Source organism: Pristiophorus japonicus, chromosome 4 (genome assembly GCF_044704955.1).
Source record: "Pristiophorus japonicus isolate sPriJap1 chromosome 4, sPriJap1.hap1, whole genome shotgun sequence".
In the NCBI taxonomy this organism is placed as follows: domain Eukaryota; kingdom Metazoa; phylum Chordata; class Chondrichthyes; family Pristiophoridae; genus Pristiophorus; species Pristiophorus japonicus.
In genome coordinates this window covers 268,722,842-268,746,943 of record NC_091980.1, presented here as the reverse complement: position 1 = coordinate 268,746,943, position 24,102 = coordinate 268,722,842, and the positions used below count along the sequence as shown (strand labels likewise).

Genomic DNA, 24,102 nt, shown 5'->3' with positions numbered 1-24,102 from the left:
ATGTGGTGTATTTAGATTTCCAAAAGGCATTTGATAAGGTGCCATACAAAAGGTTACTGCAGAAGATAAAGGTACGCGGAGTCAGAGGAAATGTATTAGCATGGATAGAGAATTGGCTGGCGAACAGAAAGCAGAGAGTCGGGATAAATGGGTCCTTTTCGGGTTGGAAATCAGTGGTTAGTGGTGTGCCACAGGGATCAGTGCTGGGACCACAACTGTTTACAATATACATAGATGACCTAGAGGAGGGGACAGAGTGTAGTGCAACAAAATTTGCAGATGACACTAAGATTAGTGGGAAAGCGGGTTGTGTAGAGGACTCAGAGAGGCTGCAAGGAGATTTGGATAGGTTAAGCGAATGGGCTAAGGTTTGGCAGATGGAATACAATGTCGGAAAGTGTGAGGTCATCCACCTTGGGAAAAAAAACAGTAAAAGGGAATATTATTTGAATGGGGAGAAATTACAACATGCTGTGGTGCAGAGGGACCTGGGGGTCCTTGTGCATGAATCCCAAAAGGTTAGTTTGCAGGTGCAGCAGGTAATCAGGAAGGCAAATGGAATGTTGGCCTTCATTGCAAAAGGGATGGAGTACAAAAGCAGGGAGGTGTTGCTGCAACTGTATAAGGTATTGGTAAGGCCGCACCTGGAGTACTGCGTGCAGTTTTGGTCACCTTACTTAAGGAAGGATATACTAGCTATGGAAGGGGTACAGAGACGATTCACTAGGCTGATTCGAGAAATGAGGGGGTTACCTTATGATGATAGATTGAGTAGACTGGGTCTTTACTCCTTGGAGTTCAGAAGGATGAGGGGTGATCTTATAGAAACATTTAAAATCATGAAAGGGATAGACAAGATAGAGGAAGAGAGGTTGTTTCCATTGGTGGGGGAGATTAGAACTAGGGGGCACAGCCTCAAAATACGGAGGAACCAATTTAAAACCGAGTTGAGAAAGAATTTCTTCTCCCAGAGGGTTGTGAATCTGTGGAATTCTCTGCCCAAGGAAGCAGTTGAGGCTGGCTCATTGAATGTTTTCAAGTCAAAGATAGATAGATTTTTAAGCAATAAGGGAATTAAGGGTTACGGGGAGAGGGCGGGTAAGTGGAGCTGAGTCCACGACCAGATCAGCCATGATCTTATTGAATGGCGGAGCAGGCTCGAGGGGCTAGATGGCCTACTCCTGTTCCTAATTCTTATGTTCTTATGTTCTTATGTATCATAGGCGGTCCCTCGAACAAGGGTGACTTGCTTCCACATGGGTTCACAGATGTTTCAATGAAGGACCCGATATTCCAGTCCTGAACTCCAATTGAAGGAGTGGAAGATGCCTGTGCATGGATTTTTTTAACGTGTGGTGCACATCAGCCACCACACAAACTTGACTGAGCTAGACCTTTATCCAGTGGCAAAGATTAACTAGGATGACTGGAGACCTGCTCTGCTGCATGGACCTAGTGCGCGCATATATCGCAGTGTGGACTGGCCCGTGCTGCCCTTGGGTCCTCGGCTCTTCAAGGCCCCACACCCTCATTTGCCGCACCTCCGCCATGACCTTTTGATGCTCCTCCACCACAAACATTCGCCGCACCTCATATTCCTCATATCCTGAGCTATTGTACCCCCACCAATCACAGCAGCAAACTCTGCGCCCGCTCACAGGGGCAAAGATTGATGCCCGTAGTTGACCGTAATTGATGCCCAGGTCATAAGGACATTGATGATGCCGTAAGAGGTTCAATAGTTAGGATGCGACACTTGTGGCTGTCTAGAGGATCTCTGGATATGAAGTCATAGGTAGAACATCCGGGTATGGCTGTTGAGCAGGGAAAGGATTCCTGAGCAGGGCCAACAGGAAGGACTGATGTGGGAAGCTCGGGATTAACGTGAATGTTTTTTTGAAACATTGTAGCTATGTTACAAGGCATGATGGGAAGTTTTGCCAAAATAGACAGAAGCACAGTGTCAGCAGATAATGCATAACTGTTGGTATAAAGACGTTTCATGATACCTTGTTAGAGGCAATGGGTAAAGATGAAACCTTATGACAGAGGCAATGGGCAAACAGAAGACAGTTGAGCTAACAGAATACATCTGCTGAGAGCTTACGTGATTAACAATTGACAGTTGCTCAGTTGTTGATCGTGTAATCTCTTAGCTTGTCAACTGTCGAGTTTCGCTTCTGCTTGATTATGTATAAATACATTGCCACGACTACTGTAAAGTTGAGAGACTTCAGGACTTGATTTTGGGATGCCGAACGCTCTCCCCTGCATGCTTGTATTAAAGAATTCTAGAACCGTGGACTATGTGAATTCGAGTGATGTTTTTTTCCCATAACACAGCCCATTCGGGCATGGGCTGCTTCATTATCTGATAAGTTGCGAATGGAACTGGACACTGTGCAATCATCAGCGAGCATCCCCACTTCTGACCTTATGATGGAGGGAAGATCATTAATGAAGCAGCTGAAGATGGTTGGGCCTAGGACACTGCCCCGAGGAACCCGTGCTGTGATGTCCTGGGGCTGAGATGATTGGCCTCCAACAACTACAAACCATCTTCCTTTGTGCTAGGTATGACTCCAGCCAGTGGAGAGTTTTCCCTTTGATTCCCATTGACTTAAATTTAACTAGGGCTCCTTGATGCCACACTTGGTCAAATGATGCCTTAATGTCAAGGGCAGTCACTCTCATCTTACCTCTGGAATTCAGCTGTTTTGACAATGTTTGGACAAAGGCTGTAATGATGTCTGGAGTTGAGTGGGATGTGCTGCTAAGTACAAGATGCATAAATATCCCTAGTTCTCAACAACAATAACTGGTATTTATATTGTGCCTCTAACATAGTAAAACGTCCCAAGGCACTTCATAGGATCATTTTCAAAAAACAATTGATACCGAGTAACATATGGAAATATTCGGAAAGATGAGCAGAAAGTTGATCAAAGAAGTTGGTTTTAAGAAGTATCATAAAGGGGGAGAGGTAGAAGTTGGCACGGATTTGGAAGTCGACAGCACGTTCAAGGACTTTTTAGAGGAAACGGAGGTTAGAGATGGGGCAGTAGATGGCAAGGGCAGAGGGGTCAAGGGTGAGTTTTTTGAGGTGAGGGGTGATGACCCCAGATTTGATGGGGAGGGGGGGGGAGTATCTGAGGCGAAGGGACTGTTAACCATATCAGTTAACATGGGGGCTAGGAAGGGAAGTTGTGTGGTCTGCAATTTGGTGGGAATAGGATCGAGAGAGTAGGAGGTGAGTCTCATGGACAAGATGAACTCAGAAAGGGTATGATGGGAGATAGGAGAGAAACTCTAGAAAGATGCGAGTTCAGGTTTGGGCAGTGGGATCCTTAAGTGAAGTTTGGCCCAGTGGGCTAGGAGAAGGGATGGAAGCGGCAGAGGCAGCTGAACGGATAGTCTCAATCTTAGTGACAAAGAAGTCCATGAGCTCCTTGCATTTGTTGGAGGTGTAGGTAGAGGGAGCAAGGGGGAGGGGTTTAAGAAGATGGTTTGTAGTGAAGAGACGCTGGGGGATATCTTTGCATTCCAGGATGATCCTGGAATAGTGACCAGTTTTAACAGAGGAGAGCAGAATCCGATAGTGCTTGATGTGGTCCAGCTAGATCTGGCGATGAATGGCGAAACCAGTTGTCCACTATAAACGTTTAAAGCAAAACATTTGGGTTTAAAACTTGTTGCCACAGAAGACAATTTTTGCAGATACAAATAAGATTTGGAAGTGGTGGGGTGCTCAGGATCTAGACCATGAAATTATCAGAAAAGAGAAACCAATCATTTTGAAAATTAGCTCTTGCCCTTAAAGACAGTTAAGACCAAAAGTAAAGTACTTATGCTGAAAAATAATCAACTTTAATTCAAGTCTGTATGCAAGTACCCAAGTGTGTTAGCAGTAAGTTTAAAATATCCAACATTTTTGCTTAGTTAGATGAAAGATTGCACTAAATCAATTCTTGGCCATGTGTCCAGACCATAATAGGAAATGTTAGATTACTTACTTTTGGCAAACAGGTAGACCACCTTCCAAAAGGGGAGATTGGAGGACATTATACTTTTTAAGATTTTTCACTTGTCAAGCCCTGTAAGAATTTTGTATATTTCAATGAAATCACCTCTAATTCTTCTAAACTCTAGAGAATATAGGCCTAGTCTATTCAATCTCTCCTCATAGGTCAATCCCCCCTCCCCCCCACCATCCCAGGAATCAGTCTAGTGAACCTTCGTTGAACTCCCTCTATGGCAAGTATATCCTTCCTTAGGTAAGGAGACCAAAACTGTACACAATACTCCAGATGTGGTCTCACCAGGGCCATCTTTAATTGCAGCAAGACATCTTTACTCTTATACCCAAATCCTCTTGTAATAAAAGCCAACATACAATTTGCTTTTTTAATTGCTTGCTGAAACTGCATGTTAACTTTCAGTGATTCATGTACAAGTACACACAGGTCCCTCTGAACACCAACATTTCCCAATCTCTCACCATTTAAAAAATACTCTGCTTTTCTATTTTTCTCCACATTATATTCCATTTGCCATATTCTTGCCCACTCACTTAGTCTGTCTATATCCCCTTGAAGCCTCTTTGCATTCTCCTCACAAATTACATTCTCACCTAGCATTGTATCATCAGCAAATGTAGATATATTACATTTGGTCCCCTCATCCAAATCATTGATATATATTATGAATAGCTGAAACCCAAGTACTGATCCTTGTGGTACTCCACTAGTTACAGCCTGCAAACCCAAAAATTACCAGTTTATTCCTATTCTCTGTTTTCTGTCTGTTAACCAATCTTCAATCCATGCTAGTATATTACCCTCAATCCCATGAGCCCTAATTTTGTTTAATAACCTCTTGTGTTCTGAATGCCTTCTGAAAATTCAAATACACCACATGCACCAGTTCCCCCTTATCTATTCTGCTAGTTACAACCTCAAAAACTCTGACAGATTTGTCAAACATAATTTTCCTTTCATAAATCCGTGTTGTCTCTGTCCAATCCTATTATTCTTTTCTAAGTGCCACGTCCTTAATAATAGATTCTAGCATTTTCCCAACTATTGATATCATGCTAACTGGTCTGTAGTTCCCCTTTTTTTCTCTCTCTCTCTCCTTTCTTAAATAGTGGAGTTATATTTGCTACCTTCCAATCTGCAGGAACCGTTCCAGAATCTATGGAATTTTGGAAGATTCAATGCATCCACAATCTCTATAGCCATCTCTTTCAAAATCCCAGGATGTAGCCATCAGATCCAGGGGATTTATTGGCTTTCAGTCCCATTAATTTCTCCTGTACTATTCTTTTATTAATACTAATTTATTTCAGTTCCTCATTTTCGCTAGACCCTTGGTTCTCGACTATTTCCAGGAGATTTTCTGCATCTTCTTTTGTGAAGACAGACACAAAGTATTTGGTTAATTTCTCTGCCATTTATTATTCCCCGTTATAATTTCTCCTGTCTCAGCCTGTAAGGGACCCATATTTACTTTCACTAATCGTTTCTCTTTTATATACCTATAGAAGCTTTTACAGTCTGTTTTTATGTCTCTCGCTAGTTTACTCTCATATTCTATTTTCCCTTTCTTTATCAATTTCTTGGTCCTCCTCTGCTGAAAGTTAAAATCCTCCCAATTCTCAGGTTTACTGCTCTTTTTGGCAATATTATAAGCCTCTTCCTTTGATCTAATACTATCTTTAACTTCTCTTGTTAGACCACTTTTCCTGGGGGGTTTTTGTGCCTTAAAAGAATGTATATTTATGTATATTTGTTGTAAATGATGTATTAATTCTTTAAATGCTATTTAAATATAATTTACGTTTTGCGCGCAATGCAGAGGTACATGCACTACTCTCACCAGCTTATTATGCTGCTTACTTTAATGCAATATTGAAATCAGAATCTTGTCAGGTTATGGTGATTGTGCTTTGCGCTGATGGCTGATCAGAAGTGGCCATGTAGCGCAATCTGAATGGAGAATCAGAGTTGCCAATCTCTGCTAAATTTCCAATTGCCAACACTGATTTTGCTCCGCTATTGCTGGTGTAAAGCAACGGAAGGTTTTGCCTAATGCCACCAATATCTTTAAGGCATAAGCCAGCACAGCCATAGGTTAACTCCATGCTGAAATTATTTTCACCTGGAAACAGGTCTACTTATAATTTACCTGAAGTTTGTAAATTCTTACCAGGTTTGAAAGGTCATCTAGCTGTACAAGTTCGTTAAAGCTGACAAAAAGTTTCTGCAAATTTGTCAGTTTGGAGATACCCTTTAGATTACTCAGACTATTTCCATGTAAATTCAGAATCTATAATGGGACAAGCATGAAAAATAAATAAAATACATGTTCTCGAATTAAAACTTGCATCAAGAATTCATACCTATTTTGCATTCGGTAACTGTTTTCATGAATGACAGATTGCTATGTTTTCATATTCTACCTTGAAAGTCAGCACATTTTTTAACATATGGAATGAAAGTTCAGTACCTTCTCAAACTATAATTTTAGATGACAACCATTCCAATTGAAGGGTTTCCATTGCAAATTTTGGATGTAAATCCACAGTACTTGCACCCATCCATTACTTTAAACTTATTAACACCCACATATTAATTGAAAAAACATCTGTAGCTCTTACTTGTAACACGGTATTGAGAGCAATTGGGTTCCCATAGTACCAGATTTAAAAGAAACAAACACATTAACATACATCAGCAAGGATGATTCAATTTGTAAACAAAAAGAACACTTTTTTCTTCACTAAAGCATCCTCCAAATTCTGCAAGAGTAACTGTACATTATCAAAAGAATGTTGTGTTTTTAAGAAGTTGTGACATGTTGGGGATTGGCGAGTGATTCTCCAAACCACAAAATCCTGTGATAAAACATTTAGCTCTTTTCCTCATTGTTAGCAGGCATCTATTGTTCCTGATCTTTGCTGTGCAGCTTGAATTGAGGCAGATCAAGGAAATTTATGGGGCCTTTGTACCATCAGTACTAATAATGTGATAAGTCACATATGCACGGGGACCCAAGAGAGAAGCTAAATTCCAGAGCCAAGATCTACTACTGTTATACCATAGAGGCGTATCTCTGGTGGAGTGACTCTTCTGCCTGGCACATAGTTGCATCCCTAGCCACGACCAATAGATCTTCCAGCCATGGGAATATTTAAATATTGGAGGCACACCAGACTATGGCCCCAAGTTTCCACATGATTTGCGCCTGATTTTTAGGAGCAACTGGTGGAGAACGGACTATCTTAGAAATCGCAATTCTCCACATTTTTTTTTTCTGCAGTTCTAGTCAGTTAGAACAGTTTCACTTTGGAACAGAATTTTTTCTTCAAAAGGGGGCGTGTCCGGCCACTGACGCCTGATTTCAAAGTTTCCACAGTGAAAACGTACTCCAAACTAACTTAGAATGGAGCAAGTGAAGATTTTTGTAGAACTGAAAAAACCTTGTCTACACATTAAAAAATCAGGCGCAGGTTACAAATTAGGCGTCCGGAACAAGGTGGGGGGGGAAGGGAAGTCATTAAATTCTATAATAAATCCTTATTTATACTTATACAAATATTATACAAATAAATCCAACCTGAATAAAAATTTATAAGCAAAGAAAAGATTAAATAAACCATCTTCCTACCTGTGTGAAAGTGCTTCAGCCAGGGAGAATGCTGCAGGAAGCCTCACAAGTTGAGGCAGCCGTTCGTTCCCGACGGCGGGGGGGGGGAGGAGGAAGCCGTTCGTTCCCGACGGCAGGGGGGGGGAGGAGGCAGCCGTTCGTTCCCGACGGCAGGAGGGGAGGAGGCAGCCGTTCGTTCCCGACGGCAGGGGGGGGGAGGAGGCAGCCGTTCGTTCCCGACGGCAGGAGGGGAGGAGGCAGCCGTTCGTTCCCGACGGCAGGAGGGGAGGAGGAAGCCGTTCGTTCCCGACGGCAGGGGGGGGAGGAGGCAGCCGTTCGTTCCCGACGGCAGGGGGGGAGGCAGCCGTTCGTTCCCGACGGCAGGGGGGGGGAGGAGGAAGCCGTTCGTTCCCGACGGCAGGAGGGGAGGAGGCAGCCGTTCGTTCCCGACGGCAGGGGGGGGGAGGAGGAAGCCGTTCGTTCCCGACGGCAGGGGGGGGGGAGGAAGCCGTTCGTTCCCGACGGCAGGAGGGGAGGAGGCAGCCGTTCGTTCCCGACGGCAGGGGGGGGAGGCAGCCGTTCGTTCCCGACGGCAGGGGGGGGGAGGAGGAAGCCGTTCGTTCCCGACGGCAGGGGGGGGGGAGGAGGAAGCCGTTCGTTCCCGACGGCAGGGGGGGGGAGGAGGAAGCCGTTCGTTCCCGACGGCAGGGGGGGGGAGGAGGCAGCCGTTCGTTCCCGACGGCAGGGGGGGGGAGGAGGAAGCCGTTCGTTCCCGACGGCAGGGGGGGGGAGGAGGCAGCCGTTCGTTCCCGACGGCAGGGGGGGGGAGGAGGCAGCCGTTCGTTCCCGACGGCAGGGGGGGGGAGGAGGAAGCCGTTCGTTCCCGACGGCAGGGGGGGGGAGGAGGCAGCCGTTCGTTCCCGACGGCAGGGGGGGGAGGAGGAAGCCGTTCGTTCCCGACGGCAGGGGGGGGGAGGAGGCAGCCGTTCGTTCCCGACGGCAGGGGGGGGGAGGAGGAAGCCGTTCGTTCCCGACGGCAGGGGGGGGAGGAGGCAGCCGTTCGTTCCCGACGGCAGGGGGGGGGAGGAGGCAGCCGTTCGTTCCCGACGGCAGGGGGGGGGAGGAGGAAGCCGTTCGTTCCCGACGGCAGGGGGGGGGAGGAGGCAGCCGTTCGTTCCCGACGGCAGGGGGGGGAGGAGGAAGCCGTTCGTTCCCGACGGCAGGGGGGGGGGGAGGAGGCAGCCGTTCGTTCCCGACGGCAGGGTGGGGGGAGGAAGCCGTTCGTTCCCGACGGCAGGGGGGGGGGAGGAAGCCGTTCGTTCCCGACGGCAGGGGGGGGGAGGAGGCAGCCGTTCGTTCCCGACGGCGGGGGGAGGGGAGGCAGCCGTTCGTTCCCGACGGCAGGGGGGGGGGAGGCAGCCGTTCGTTCCCGACGGCGGGCGGGGGCGGGGGGGGGAGGGAGTGCGGGCCCGACCGAACGCAGCGGGGGGGGGGGAGGAAGCCATTCCAGACGGCGGGCGGGGGTGGAAGAAGACAGTGAGAAGGCTGCAGGAAGCCTCACAAGTTCAGCAGCCATTCCCGACGGCAGGGGGGGGGGGGGAGGCCGGAGGGGCGCCCGTTTTGTAGTGTGTGGAAACTTGGGGCCTGAGTGTGGAGCTTTGCCTTGCCAGGCTCCATGAGAAGTGTGACTACTTCAGTGGGCATAGACTCGAGTGACCCATCTGCATATATTTTGTTCCAGCTGTGACAAAAGTGGGAGTTATATTTCGATAGTTTTATCGGGTTTCGCTCTGTAATGTATTTCTTAGACAAAAAAATGGTTCTTCCAAGAAATAGACTACCTTCAAAATACCTTCTGCAATGCTTACTGGTAGAATGGCATTTGCAACTACATACTGGCAGATATTGTTTCTATTGTTTTTGCTTTGTAAGGATTTTTAAAAAAACAGGCAATATAATACTAATCTGGAGAGCCCTGATAAAGACAGCACTGGTCAAACATCCTAAATGAACACCATCAAAAATAGAATATTAAGAACTGCAGGACAAGTATTGGGTCTCAAAAACAACATTAAGAAACATTAATAAGTAGGCCTTATCCTATTATCAGGCTTGAAATTCCAGCCAAGGCTGGGGACTACCAAATCAAGGGCTAGAAATTCAGCTTTTAGCAATTTCGCCCATTTTTGGGTGATAATCGTGGTGAAAACATTATTTTTAGCGCTGGGGTACCATTACCGCCAGACCTCGTAAAATTCACCAAACGGTGAAGAGCGATAATGATAGCGATAGCGATAAATCCAGCATTGCACAACAGAATTTGTGCGCCGGGGCCAAAATTTGCGATCAAAAAAAAATCAAACCTTCTGCGCATGCGAGAATTTTTTTTTTGCAATTTTCTCCCCCCATTTTTTTCTTCTTCCCACACTTCTGGTCAGCTGTCAGGGAGCATCTGCGCATGCGCAGTACACCCAGGGCTGAATCAGCCAATTTTTGATTGCAATCATGATGGAAGGAGATGGGAGCAGGCAGAGAACGATGAAGCTTAGTAATGAGGCCAACGAGGCCTTTGTCACTGCTGTGGAGAGGAGATGGGGGATATAAATAGGAGGGGTAGAAGTAAACCCCTCCCAACGATTTTGGACCAGCATCACTGCGGAGGTGTCTTGTGTTGACGACATCAGAAGGGCAAAAATCGTTAGTGGGAGTTGTGTACAGACCTCCAAACAGTAGTAGTGATGTTGGGGAGGGCATCAAACAGGAAATTAGAGGTGCATGCAATAAAGGTGCAGCAGTTATCATGGGTGACTTTAATATGCATATAGATTGGGCTAGCCAAACTGGAAACAATACGGTGGAGGAGGACTAAGGGATGATTTTCTAGACCAATATGTCGAGGAACCAACTAGGGGGGAGGCCATCTTAGACTGGGTATTGTGTAATGAGAGAGGATTAATTAACAATCTCGTTGTGCGAGGCCCCTTGGGAAAGAGTGACTATAATATGGTGGAATTCTACATTAGGAAGGAGAATGAAACAGTTAATTCAGAGACCATGGTCCAGAACTTAAAGAAGGATAACTTTGAAGGTATGAGGCGTGAATTGGCTAGGATAGATTGGCGAATGATACTTAAGGGGTTGACTGTGGATGGGCAATGACAGACATTTAGAGACCGCATGGATGAACTACAACAATTGTATATCCCTGTCTGGCGTAAAAATAAAAAAGGGAAGGTGGCTCAACCGTGGCTATCAAGGGAAATCTGGGATAGTATTAAAGCCAAGGAAGTGGCATACAAATTGGCCAGAAATAGCAGTGAACCCGGGGACTGGGAGAAATTTAGAACTCAGCAGAGGAGGACAAAGGGTTTGATTAGGGCAAGGAAAATAGAGTACGAGAGGAAGCTTGCAGGGAACATTAAGACGGACTGCAAAGGTTTCTATAGATATGTAAAGAGAAAAAGGTTAGTAAAGACAAACGTAGGTACCCTACAGTCAGAATCAGGGGAAGTCATAACGGGGAACAAAGAAATGGCAGACCAATTGAACAAGTACTTTGGTTCGGTATTCACTAAGGAGGACACAAACAACCTTCCAGATATAAAAGGGGTCAGAGGGTCTAGTAAGAAGGAGGAACTGAGGGAAATCCTTATTAGTTGGGAAATTGTGTTGGGGAAATTGATGGGATTGAAGGCCAATAAATCCCCAGGGCCTGATGGACTGCATTCCAGAGTACTTAAGGAGGTGGCCTTGGAAATAGCGGATGCATTGACAGTCATTTTCCAACATTCCATAGACTCTGGATCAGTTCCTATGGAGTGGAGGGTAGCCAATGTAACCCCACTTTTTAAAAAAGAGAGAAAACAGGGAATTATAGACCGGTCAGCCTGACCTCAGTAGTGGGTAAAATGATGGAATCAATTCTTAAGGATGTCATAGCAGCGCATTTGGAAAGAGGTGACATGATAGGTCCAAGTCAGCCTGGATTTGTGAAAGGGAAATCATGCTTGACAAATCTTCTGGAATTTTTTGAGGATGTTTCCAGTAGAGTGGACAAGGGAGAACCAGTTGATGTGGAGTATTTGGACTTTCAGAAGGCTTTCGACAAGGTCCCACACAAGAGATTAATGTGCAAAGTTAAAGCACATGGGATTGGGGGGTAGTGTGTTGACATGGATTGAGAACTGGTTGGCAGACAGGAAGCAAAGAGTAGGAGCATATGGGTACTTTTCAGAATGGCAGGCAGTGACTAGTGGGGTTCTGTGCTGGGGCCCCAGCTGTTTACATTGTACATTAATGATTTAGACGAGGGGATTAAATGTAGTATCTCCAAATTTGCGGATGACACTAAGTTGGGTGGCAGTATGAGCTGCGAGGAGGATGCTATGAGGCTGCAGAGTGACTTGGATAGGTTAGGTGAGTGGGCAAATGCATGGCAGATGAAGTATAATGTGGATAAATGTGAGGTTATCCACTTTGGTGGTAAAAACAGAGAGACAGACTATTATCTGAATGGTGACAGATTAGGAAAAGGGGAGGTGCAACGAGACCTGGGTGTCATGGTACATCAGTCATTGAAGGTTGGCATGCAGGTACAGCAGACGGTTAAGAAAGCAAATGGCATGTTGGCCTTCATAGCGAGGGGATTTGAGTACAGGGGCAGGGAGGTGTTACTACAGTTGTACAGGGCCTTGGTGAGGCCACACCTGGAGTATTGTGTACAGTTTTGGTCTCCTAACTTGAGGAAGGACATTCTTGCTATTGAGGGAGTGCAGCGAAGGTTCACCAGAATGGTTCCCGGGATGGCGGGACTGACATATCAAGAAAGACTGGATCAACTGGGTTTGTATTCACTGGAGTTCAGAAGAATGAGAAGGGATCTCATAGAAACATTTAAAATTCTGACGGGTTTAGACAGGTTAGATGCAGGAAGAATGTTCCCAATGTTGGGGAAGTCCAGAACCAGGGGTCACAGTCTAAGGATAAGGGGTAAGCCATTTAGGACCGAGATGAGGAGAAACTTCTTCACCCAGAGAGTGGTGAACCTGTGGAATTCTCTACCACAGAAAGTTGTTGAGGCCAATTCACTAAATATATTCAAAAAGGAGTTAGATGTAGTCCTTACTACTAGGGGGATCAAGGGGTATGGCGAGAAAGCAGGAATGGGGTACTGAAGTTGCATGTTCAGCCATGAACTCATTGAATGGTGGTGCAGGCTCGAAGGGCCGAATGGCCAACTCCTGCACTTATTTTCTATGTTTCTATGACCCACACCCAGTGCCACAAGAGGTTCAATGACCTTACCAGAATTGTCAGAGTAATATATTTATTGATGCACTCCTTCATTACTTCTATTATAAATCTGATACATGTTGGTATAGGTAGGATTAGTATTGCACCTTATTTGCCATGAATGATTGTCACACATTATTAAGACTGCTTTCTGAGATCTTAAAAGAGGTTTCTGCACTTCGATGTCTTCCTCATAAACCATATGCAACTTCCAGAGCCATTAAACAGAGGACAGTATTAAAAGCACACAGTATGGTATAAGTACTTTGATGGCTATCTGTGTGTGCTATAAGAGCAGATGGGCCCTCTGGTAACCATTCCTATTGTCATCTTTGCTAGGAAAGATGTCCCATAACCGCCGGGAGCAGCGACAGACAGGCGGCGGTCCACTGAGAACCATGCCTACGACAGACCTGGAGGAACAAGTGGCCGGTCTGATCGATGCCTCAGGGAGGTCAACTGCCCGTGGGGGTGCTGAGCCCCTGTTCAAAAGTGAGGGTAAGTCCTGCAAAATCCCCAGGCTGTGTTAGGGCAATGTGATGTAGTATCTGTGGACTCAGGTTTGGGCAATGTGACGTATTGCCTGTGGGCTAGGGTTGGGGCAGTGTGATGCAGTGTCTGTGGGCTAGCGTTGGGGCAATGTGATGCAGTGTCTCTCAACTACATATAATGGCATAGCGGCGGTCCTTCAAATGAGCCAGTGCTATGTGACCTTGTCACCCTGCCCCCTCCCCTGTTGCTAACCACTCATCTGTTCTTTTCTATTTCCAGATGAGTCGCCACATCCTCCAATGGAACCCTCCACCTCAGCCTGTCATGTGGGGTTCGAGGAGGGGGATGAGGGCAAGGCCGAGGAACTTCCACAAGAGGAGGAAAACGATCAACCTATTCCGGAGGGGTTGGGGGTGGGTGGGGGGAGGTGCACTCAACACCTCTTTTTGCTCCGGCCAGCAGCTCGCCTGAGGAACAAACATTCTCGGGCTTTGAGCCATCTGAGTACAAGTGGCGTGCAGCAACGCACCACTGGGGTTGAATCTCGTATGCCATCTCTCCGAATGGTGAGTTGGTAAAGCCGGTCTGGTGACAGACAGTCAGACGCACACCTAGACATGGTAGGACTGTCTAGGGAGAGCGTCCAGCTTACCCAACAGCTCCTAGAGGTCCTGGGTCGGATTCCCGCAAGCATGGCGGCACTATGTGCGAACATGACGGAGATCGGGTCACAGATTGTCAGTGCGAGCTGCGAAACAACCGAGTCTGTCAATGCCCATGTGCAATTGATTTTCGCCATCTTTGACACTACAGTCCCTAGTGTCACACCCAGACCTACATCACCTGTGAGTGGTGAGGCCAAGCAGGAGGCTCACCGCTCAGAAGCCGGGCCTTCCATACCCCTAGCTTCTCCAGTGGATCCATACTTGGCGTCTCCATTGTCTCTCCCCCTAATACAGCAGGACTCTGGCCACCTTGCTGCACAATGTCTTGGTGACACCTTGAGTAGGGTCATGATGTGAGGGAGGGGGGTTAGGGTGAGGGTGAAGGGCCAGAGGTAAAAGACATTTGGTGCAAGGGTTGTTGTTGTTTCGTTGTTTTGTTGTTGTTGATATTTTATAAAAGTTTTTAAAGTTTCCCAATTCACAAAAATGTTGAATAAATGTTATTCCAGTTTTGAAAGGTTTAATAAATGTTATTCAAGTTACAATGTTTAATAAATCTTATTCAAGTTACTGTATGTTTAATAAATTCTTTTAGGGTTCACCTTAACCATTCCTGTGTAGTGTCTCGTGCAGAATAAGAGGGGAAAAAGTCAACATGGTAGGATAGAGTGGCCAGGCAACAGTCAAACGGTGAATTATAAGCTGCTGACGTAAGGCTTTTGCAATGGCGAAAGCTCCACAAGGCCTCCCCTGTGGTGGTGCTGGGCAAGGTGGTGGTGGCGGCATGGGTTCCTCGCCAGCCTCCTCGTCCTCCTTCTCCTCCCCTCTCTCCTGAGGTGGTCCTACCATCCCCAGTGGCAAATCTTGTTCCCTCATGATGGCCAATTTGTGCAGCATGCAGCACAGCTCAATGAACTCAGAGACCTGCTGAGGGGAGTATTGTAGGCAGCCTCCAGAGTGGTCCAGGCATCGGAAGCGCTGCTTGAGCACTCGAATTGTCCGTTCGGCGATGTTGCATGTGACTATATGGCTGTCATTATAGCGATGCTCGGCTTCTAACTGAGGATTCCAGAGGGGGGTTATGAGCCAGGTGGCTAGGCCATAACCTTTGTCCCATAGCATCCAGCTCTGGCCTTGTGGCTGACACTCGAAAGGCATGAGACACTGCTCTCATGCAAGATGAAAGTATCATGGATACCCCCTGGATATTGGGCATTTACTGCCATGATGTGCTGAGTATGGTTGCAGACAATCTGTACGTTCATGGAGTGGAATCCCTTTTGGTTTCGGTAAACCTCTGGGTTGAGTAAAGGTGCTCGCAGGGCGATGTGCGTATAGTCAATGGCACCCTGAACCATGGGGAAGTCAGCAATTCGTCCAAAACCTATAGCCCTCTCAGTCTGTGCCTCCTTGGTCATTGGGAAGTTTATGAAGTCCATCTTGTGTACATACAGTGCAGTAGTCACCTGACGAACACAGCGATGTGTAGCATACTGCGAGATGGAGCATATGTCCCCTGTTGATGCCTGAAAGGTGCCAGAGGCATAGAAGGCAAGTGCTTCAGTCAGCTTCACCTCGACAGGCAGTGCAGTCCTGTTGCCGCTGGTAGGCTGTAGATCTGCCTTTATGAGTTGGCATATCTCTGTGACCACCTCTTTTCAGAAGTGCAGCCTTGTAATGCACTGTGCCTCAGAGTGCCGCAGGTATGAGTGCTGTTGCCTTTAAATTCGTGGGAGGTAAGGCCTCCTCCCCATAAGTCTGCGAGCTCTTCGATTACGCTCAAAATGCTCATCAATAAGCCTTCTTCCAGCTTAACGCTGCATACAAAAAGCAGCCAAGAATAATTGCTGACATAGTATAGCCCCCATTTTATTTTTTAAATGTCCTTAAAATATCCTGTAAAACAAACTATAAACTCACATAAAACTTCACTGTGTAAAACGCAGCCTTGCTTCTCCAAATCCTTTGATGCACTGAACTTCTGCTCTGTTTTCAAGATGGCACCGTTAGCGCCCGGTTTATTCCGGGCGGGTTTCCGGGCGGACGATAAAATGGATGATATTGCTGAATTTTCTGCCCGGGGCGATAGCGCAGCGCTGCACACCGATTGACATCATCAAAACACTTAAAAAATCGGGCGGGCGATAAGTTTTAGCACCGGCACAAAACCAATGCCGAAATTTCCGCCCAGGCGCAAAATGTTGTACGACTCGTTTAGTGGCAAAAAAAAAATTACGTTTCACCCAGGTGGTAAAACGGCGTAAACCTGTCAAAATTCTAGCCCCAAGGGTCCAAATTAAATCTGAAGAATGGATATAAAAAGTCCAACCTTTGCTTAAACCGCTTAACCACCCACCAGTGAAACTCTGTCTCCCTCTCCCACAAGGGTCCCAATTAGCGGATGCAGGAGATGACATGGCTGCGGGGGTGGGAGTGGGAAGGGGAGGAAGTGTTTAGTCATAATGCTGAGGACATCATGTTGAGGGGCAGGTTTGGTGGACCTCCTGTTTTTTTCCTACCATCAATTTTGTATGTTCGTATGCTACCTATAGTGGTTTATAACTCAGTGGAAGAACTGATAACTGATGCTTGAGTTAGAAAAATCTTGAATTTAGATTATCTCTTTTATTTTGTAATTGTTCCTTACTTTCACAGGAATAATTTGCTCACTTAGGAAGCCCAGCATTGGGAGATACTTTAAAGTGTTGGTATCCAGAGAAAGATCAGAGTGCTTATACTTGGGAGCCTTACAAGTGAATCATTGTTTCTACCTGACAAAAGAGCTTACAACCAACAGCAGAATGCTAATTTGGTCTGATTGCGACAGCTATCTCCATGGTGTTTGGTGCAAAACACTTCATCAAATAATTGCTGTTGATCCTCATCATCCAGAGGTCTCCTCATCATTCTAATTGTTGCAACTTGCCCTGGAAACTCCAGTGATGATTCCAGGCGCAAAATTATAATGATAATCAATAACAGTAACAGATGGATCTATGAAAAGTTTCATGATTCATTCAGAGTACTTGCACCCAGGGCCCTGGACTATATCAAAAAAATATGAGGTAAGTGTTGTATATGTGGACTTGTATTTACTCTGTATAGCCACCAAAGGGCTCATCCCCTAGAGTTCCAAGGGACCCCATAATCCCTTGGGAGCACAGGTATTTAAGGAGGATTCACAGGTTGGAGGGGCACTCTGGAGACCTGCAATAAAAGACTGTCAAACTTTACCTTGAGCTCACAGTGTTTAGTCTGACTCTTTCTCCATGCACAACAACTGGCGACGAGATACAGATAGCGAACCCAGAGATGCAGAGAACAGTAGGCATCCTGGAGAAATTTTCGGAGGGAGATGATTGGGAAATTTTTGTGGAGTGACTCGACCAATACTTCGTGGCCAACGAACTAGATGGGGAAGAGAGCGCTGCCAAACGAAGGGCGATCCTCCTCACTATTTGTGGGGCACCAACGTATGGCCTCATGAAGAATCTGCTCACTCCAGCGAAACCCACGGAGAAATCGTACGACGATTTGTGCACAATGGTCCGAGAGCATTTGAACCCAAAGGAAAGCGTTCTGATGGCGAGGTACTGGTTCTACACTTACAAAAGGTCTGAAGGCCAGGAAGTGGTGAGTTATGTCACCGAGCAAAGACGCTTTGCAGGACATTGCAAATTTGAAGGACATTTGGAGCACATGCTCAGAGACTTTTTCGTACTTGGCATTGGCCACGAAACCATACTTCGCAAACTTTTGACTCTAGAGACCCCAACCATGAGTAAGGCCATAGCAATAGCCCAGGCGTTCATTGCCACCAGTGACAATACTAAGCAAATTTCTCAGCACCCAAGTGGTCACACATACCTGCAGCTGCACGTCCGCAGATGTCTCAGAGTCCACCATCAAGGGTGATGAATGCAAGGCCATTAATACCTTGTTGGCGCTGCGGGGGTAATCATCGTTTCCATTCATGCCGATTCAAAGAGTACATTTGCAAGGGCTGTGGAACAATGAGACACCTCCAACGAGTGTGCAGACGAGCTGCTAAGCCTGTTAAACCTGCAAGCCACCATGTTGCAGAGGAGGACAGATCCATGGAGGATCACGACGAACCAGAGCCTCAGATAGAGGAGGCAGAGAAACATGGGGTGCACACATTCACCACGAATTGACCCCAATAATGCTGAATGTTGAACTAAATGGACTCCCGGTGTCAATGGAGCTGGACATGGGCGTGAGCCAGTCCATCATGGGTAAAAAGACTTTTGAAAGGTTGTGGTGCAACAAGGCCTCAGGGCCAGTCTTAACTCCAGTTTGCACGAAACGAAGAACTTACACGAAAGAACTGATTCCTGTAATCGGCAGTGCTACTGTAAAGGTCTCCTACGATGGAGCGGTGCACAAGCTACTACTCTGGGTGGTACCGGGCGATGGTCCCACGCTGCTCGGCAGGTGCTAGCTGGGAAAGATACGATGGAACTGGGACGACATCCGAGCGCTATCGCCTGCTGACGACACTTCGTGTGCCCAGGTCTTAGACAAATTTCCTTCGCTGTTCGAACCAGACATTGGAAAATTCTAAGGAGCAAAAGTGCAGATCCACCTAATTCCGGGGGCGCGACCCATCCATCAAAATGCGAGAGCAGTATCGTACATGATGAAAGGGTAGAGCTCGAGCTAGACCAGCTGCAAAGAGAGGGCATCATTTCACCTATCGAGCTCAGCGAGTGGGCCAGTCCTATTGTCCCAGTCCTCAAGGGAAACGGCACCGTCAGAATCTGTGGCAATTACACAGTAACTATCAATCGTTTCTCCCTGGAGGACCAATACCCACTACCAAAGGCCGATGACCTCTTTGCAACGCTGGCGGGAGGAAAGACGTTCATGAAGCTGGATCTGACTTCAGCCTACATGACGCAGGAACTGGAGGAATCATCAAAGGCTCTCACCAGCATCAACACGCACAAGTGTCTTTTTGTTTATAATAGATGCCCGTTTGGATCCGATCAGCAGCGGCGATATTCCAGAGAAACATGGAAAGTTTACTGAAGTCGGTCCCGCACACCGTGGTCTTCCAGGACTACATCTTGGTCACAGGTCAGAACACAGTCGAGCACCTGCAGAACCTGGAGGAGGCTCTTCGTCGACTCAACTGCGTGGGGCTCAGGTTAAAACGCTCGAAGTGCATTTTCCTGGCACCTGAAGTGGAGTTCTTGGGAAGGAGGATTGCAGCGGACGGCATCAGGCCCTCCAATGCGAAGACGAAGGCAATCGAGGATGCACCGAGGCAACAGAATGTGACAGCTGCGGTAGTTTCTGGGACTCTTGAACTACTTTGGTACTTCTTACTGGGTCTCAGTACATGGCTAGAACCACTACATGTCTTACTACGAAAAGGGAACGAATGGGTTTGGGGCAAAAGCCAAGAAAATGCCTTTGTAAACGCGAGAAAATTGTTATGCTCAAACAAATTGCTTGTGTTGTATGATCCATGTAAGCGTTTGGTACTAGCATGTGATGCGTCGTCATATGGCGTCGGGTGTGTATTGCAACAAGCTAATGATTTCGGGAAATTGCTTATGCATCCAGGAGTCTGTCGAAGGCTGAGAGAGCCTACAGCATGATTGAAAAAGAAGCGTTCGCGTGTGACTATGGGGTAAAGGAAATGCATCAATATCTGTTTGGGCTAAAATTCGAATTGGAAACTGACCATAAGCCACTTATATCCCTGTTTTCCGAGAGTAAAGGGATAAATACCAACGCAGCGGCCCGCATCCAGAGGTGGGCGCTCACGTTGTCTGCATACAACTACGTCATCCGCCACAGAAAACTGCGCCGATACTCTCAGTAGGCTGCCATTGCCCACCACGGTGGTGGAAATGGCGCAGCCCGCAGATCTAGCCATGATTATGGAAGCATTTGAAAGTGAGCAATCACCCGTCACTGCCCAGCAGATCAAAACCTGGACAAGCCAGCACCCCTTATTATCACTAGTCAAAAGCTGTGTGCTTCACGGGAGCTGGTCCAGTGTCCCAGTGGAAATGCAGGAACAGAAAAAGCCGTTCCAGCGGCACAAAGGTGAAATGTCTATACAGGCAAACTGCCTTCTGTGGGGCAATCGAGTAGTGATCCCCAAAAAGGGCAGAGACACCTTCATCAATGACCTCCACAATACCCACCCAGGCATCATAATGATGAAAGCGATAGCCAGATCCCACGTGTGGTGGCCCGGTATCGATGCGGACTTAGAGTCCTGCATTCACAGATGTAATACATGCTCGCAGTTAAGCAATATACCCAGGGAGGCGCCGCTAATTTTATGGTCTTGGCCCTCCAAACCGTGGTCTCGGGTACACGTCGACTATGCAGGCCCGTTCTTGAGTAAAATGTTCCTTGTGGGAGTAGACGCGTATTCCAAGTGGATTGAATGTGAGATAATGTCAACTAGCATGTCCGCTGCCACCACTGAAAGCCTGCGGGCCATGTTTGCCACACACGGCTTACCTGATGTCCTGATGAGCGACAACGGGCCATGTTTTACCAGTGCTGAGTTCAAAGAATTCATGACCCGTAACAGGATCAAACATATCACATCTTCCCTGTTTAAACCAGTGTCCAATGGTCAGGCAGAGAGAGCAGTGCAAACCATCAAGCAAGGCTTGAAGAGGATAACTGAAGGCTCACTGCAGACTCACTTATCCCGAGTCCTGCTTAGCTACCGCACGAGACCACACTTATTCACTGGGATCCCACCTGCTGAACTGCTCATGAAAATAGCACTTAAGACAAGATTCTCGTTAGTTCACCCTGATCTACATGAACAGGTAGAGAGCAGGCGACTTCAACAAAGTGCATACCATGATAGCCCAAATGTGTCACGCGAGATTGAAATCAATGATCCTGTATTTGTATTAACTTATGGACAAGGTCCCAAGTGGCTTCCCTGCACTGTTGTGGTCAAAGAGGGGAGCAGGGTGTTTCGGGTCAAACTTTCAAATGGACCCATTCACCGGAAACACTTGGACCAAATCAAACTCAGATTCACGGACTATCTTGAGCAACCCACCTTGGACCCTACCTTTTTTGATCCCCCAACATACACACCTGTGGCAACCGGCACCACGGTTGACCACGAAGCAGAACCCATCATCCACAGCAGCTCTGCAGGGCCCAACACACCAGGCAGCCCAGCAAGGCCAGCTGCCCAGCAGCCCAGCAAGGGCCCAACAAATGATTCAACAACACCAGCTTTCACACCGAGACGATTGACCAGGGCAAGAAGGACCCCAGATCGACTCACATTGTAAATATTTACACTATTGACTTTGGGGGGGGGCGGGGGGGGGGTAGTGTTGTTATATATGTGGACTTGTATTTATTCTGTATAGCCACCAGAGGGCTCATCCCCTGGAGTGCCAAGGGATCCATAATCCGTTGGGAGCACAGGTATTTAAGGAGGCTTCACGGGTTGGAGAGGCACTCTGAAGACCTGCAATAAAAGACTAAGGTCACACTTTACTTTGAGCTCACAGGGTTCAGTCTGACTCTTTCTCCATATACAACAGTAAGATTGTGGCTTTCAAATCCAACCATGGCAAATTGTGAAGTTGAATTCAAGAAAACTGGTGACTCATGTCCAACATTGTGGGGTAAATTTTCACCCCATCTGCCCAACAAGAATGGAGCAGAGGAGAAGTTAAGATCAATTCCAGTCAATTTAGTGGCCTGAGGCCGCACCATTCCCGTCCTGCGAAATCTAATCTTCACCGACTTTCAAGTCGGCCAACGCACTCGCTACAGGTAAGCAAGGGCCTAATTTAAATTTAAAATCCATGGCCCAATGAAACTGTGATGTCCTTTTAACTTCTTGATTTGGGAGGCCTGCATGAGGTAACCCTAACAGCCGAACCATGGCGGGAGGCGCCAATTGGCCAGAAGAGGCTACGGTAGGTTTTTTTAAATTACTTTGCTGTGAAATGCTTGCAGAAGTGCTCCCCACAGGCCCTCTGCAGCCCTGGCTTTGCCTCCCCCTCTCAGTGTAGCCTGCCAAATACCCGGCTCTGCCCCATGCTAACTTTATGCTGAGGACCCTTCCTTTGGCTTCCTGGCATACTAAGGCTTCAGACCTTGTTCCCACCCGCTGGTTAGTCCTGCCGGTTTCGGGAGGGAGATTGTCCTGGATTATTTAACTGAGATCTGGGAGTTAAAATGGCTTGGATCTCACGAGATCCCTATCGAGGGTTTCCTCCCACCCACACCCCCGCCCGTCCCGAATGCATCCCCAATTAAAATTGACCCCTATGTGCTTGACTTCAAACACCCTCTGAAGTGGCTTAGCGCCACTTAGTTGTATAACCAATCACGACTGGAAAGTCCACCACCATCCTGTCAGACCAACTAGGGATAGACAATGGCCTGGTAAGTGTCAATCACATCTCGAGAAGAAGTTAAATAAAATGGTAAAATTCATTTCTGACTATAACTAAAAGTAGGGACAAAATGTTCTAAAATTAAAGGCCATTCTGCAACAACATTTGCATCTTGATAATTTGGATAGCATCTGTTGGACTGCTATCTGAAAAACTTACAAACATATGCCAAATACTACACTTTGGTCTTTTTGATTGAAGAGAATTTGGTTTTTTTCTGTCGATTATCGAGCATTAGGGAGCTCTTTCCTTTTCTTGGGTATGATTAAACAGGCTCCTGTTTGCAGGATACTGAAATGAAAAAACTTTCAAGGCCATTTGTCAAATGTAAGCAACTACTCAACTAGCCCTACATATATAGTTATTGCAACTAGAGTTAGTTTTTGGTTCTTTTAACAAAGAAACATAGAAAATAAGTGCAGGCGTAGGCTATTTGGCCCTTCGAGCCTGCTCTTCCATTCAATATGATCATGGCTGATCATGCAACTTCAGTACCCCATTCCTGCTTTCTCTCCATACCCCTTGATCCCTTTAGCAGTAAGGGCCACATCTAACTCCCTTTCGAATATATCTAACGAACTGGCCTCAACAACTTTCTGTGGTAGAGAATTCCACAGGTTCACAATTCTCTGAGTGAAGAAGTTTCTCCTCATCTCGGTCCTAAATGGCTTACTCCTTATCCTTAGACTGTGACCCCTGGTTCTGGACTTCCCCAACATCGGGAACATTCTTCCTGCATCTAACCTGTCCAATCCTGTCAGAATTTTATATGTTTCTATGAGATCCCCTCTCATGCTTCTAATTTCCAGTGAATATAAGCCTAGTCGATCCAGTCTTTCTTCATATGTCAGTCCTGCCATCCCGGGAATCAGCCTGGTGGACCTTCGCTGCACTCCCTCAATAGCAAGAATGTCCTTCCTCAGATTAGGAGACCAAAACTGTACACAATATTCAAGGTGTGGCCTCACCAAGGCCCTGTACAATTGCAGCAAGACCTTCCTATTCCTATACTCAAATCCTCTCGCTATGAAAGCCAACATGCCATTTGCGTTCTTCACCATCTGCTGTACCTGCATGCCAACTTTCAATGACTGATGTATCATGACACCCAGGTCTCGTTGCACCACCCCTTTTCCTAATCTGTCACCATTCAGATAATATTCTGCCTCCTTGTTTTTGCCACCAAAGTGGATAACTTACATTTATCTACATTATACTGCATCTGCCATGCATTTGCCCACTCACCTAACCTGTCCAAGGCACCCTGCAGCCTCTTAGCATCCACCTCACAGCTCACACTGCCACCCAGCTTAGTGTCATCTGCAAACTTGGAGACATTACATTCAATTCCTTCGTCCAAATCATTAATGTATATTGTAAATAGCTGGTGACCCAGCACTGAACCTTGCGGTACACCACTAGTCACTGCTTGCCATTTTGAAAAGGACCCGTTTGTTCCCACTCTTTGCTTCCTGTCTGCCAACCAGTTCTCTATCCACGTCAATACCTTACCCCCAATACCATTTGCTTTAATTTTGCACACTACTCTCTTGTGTGGAACCTTGTCAAAAGCC

At 46.7% G+C, this 24,102-nt stretch overlaps 1 protein-coding gene across 5 annotated transcripts in view; it reads right to left on the bottom strand.

The window, feature by feature from the left end:
- The window catches only part of lrrc9 (leucine rich repeat containing 9), a 302,164-nt gene that overhangs the window by 99,558 nt on the left and 178,504 nt on the right, over positions 1-24,102 (bottom strand). For all 5 annotated transcript variants that reach the window (XM_070877538.1, XM_070877541.1, XM_070877539.1 and 2 more), the window contains one exon: positions 6,208-6,327. In XM_070877538.1, the coding sequence (XP_070733639.1) occupies positions 6,208-6,327 (120 nt within the window). The remainder of the gene's footprint in view (positions 1-6,207; positions 6,328-24,102) is intronic.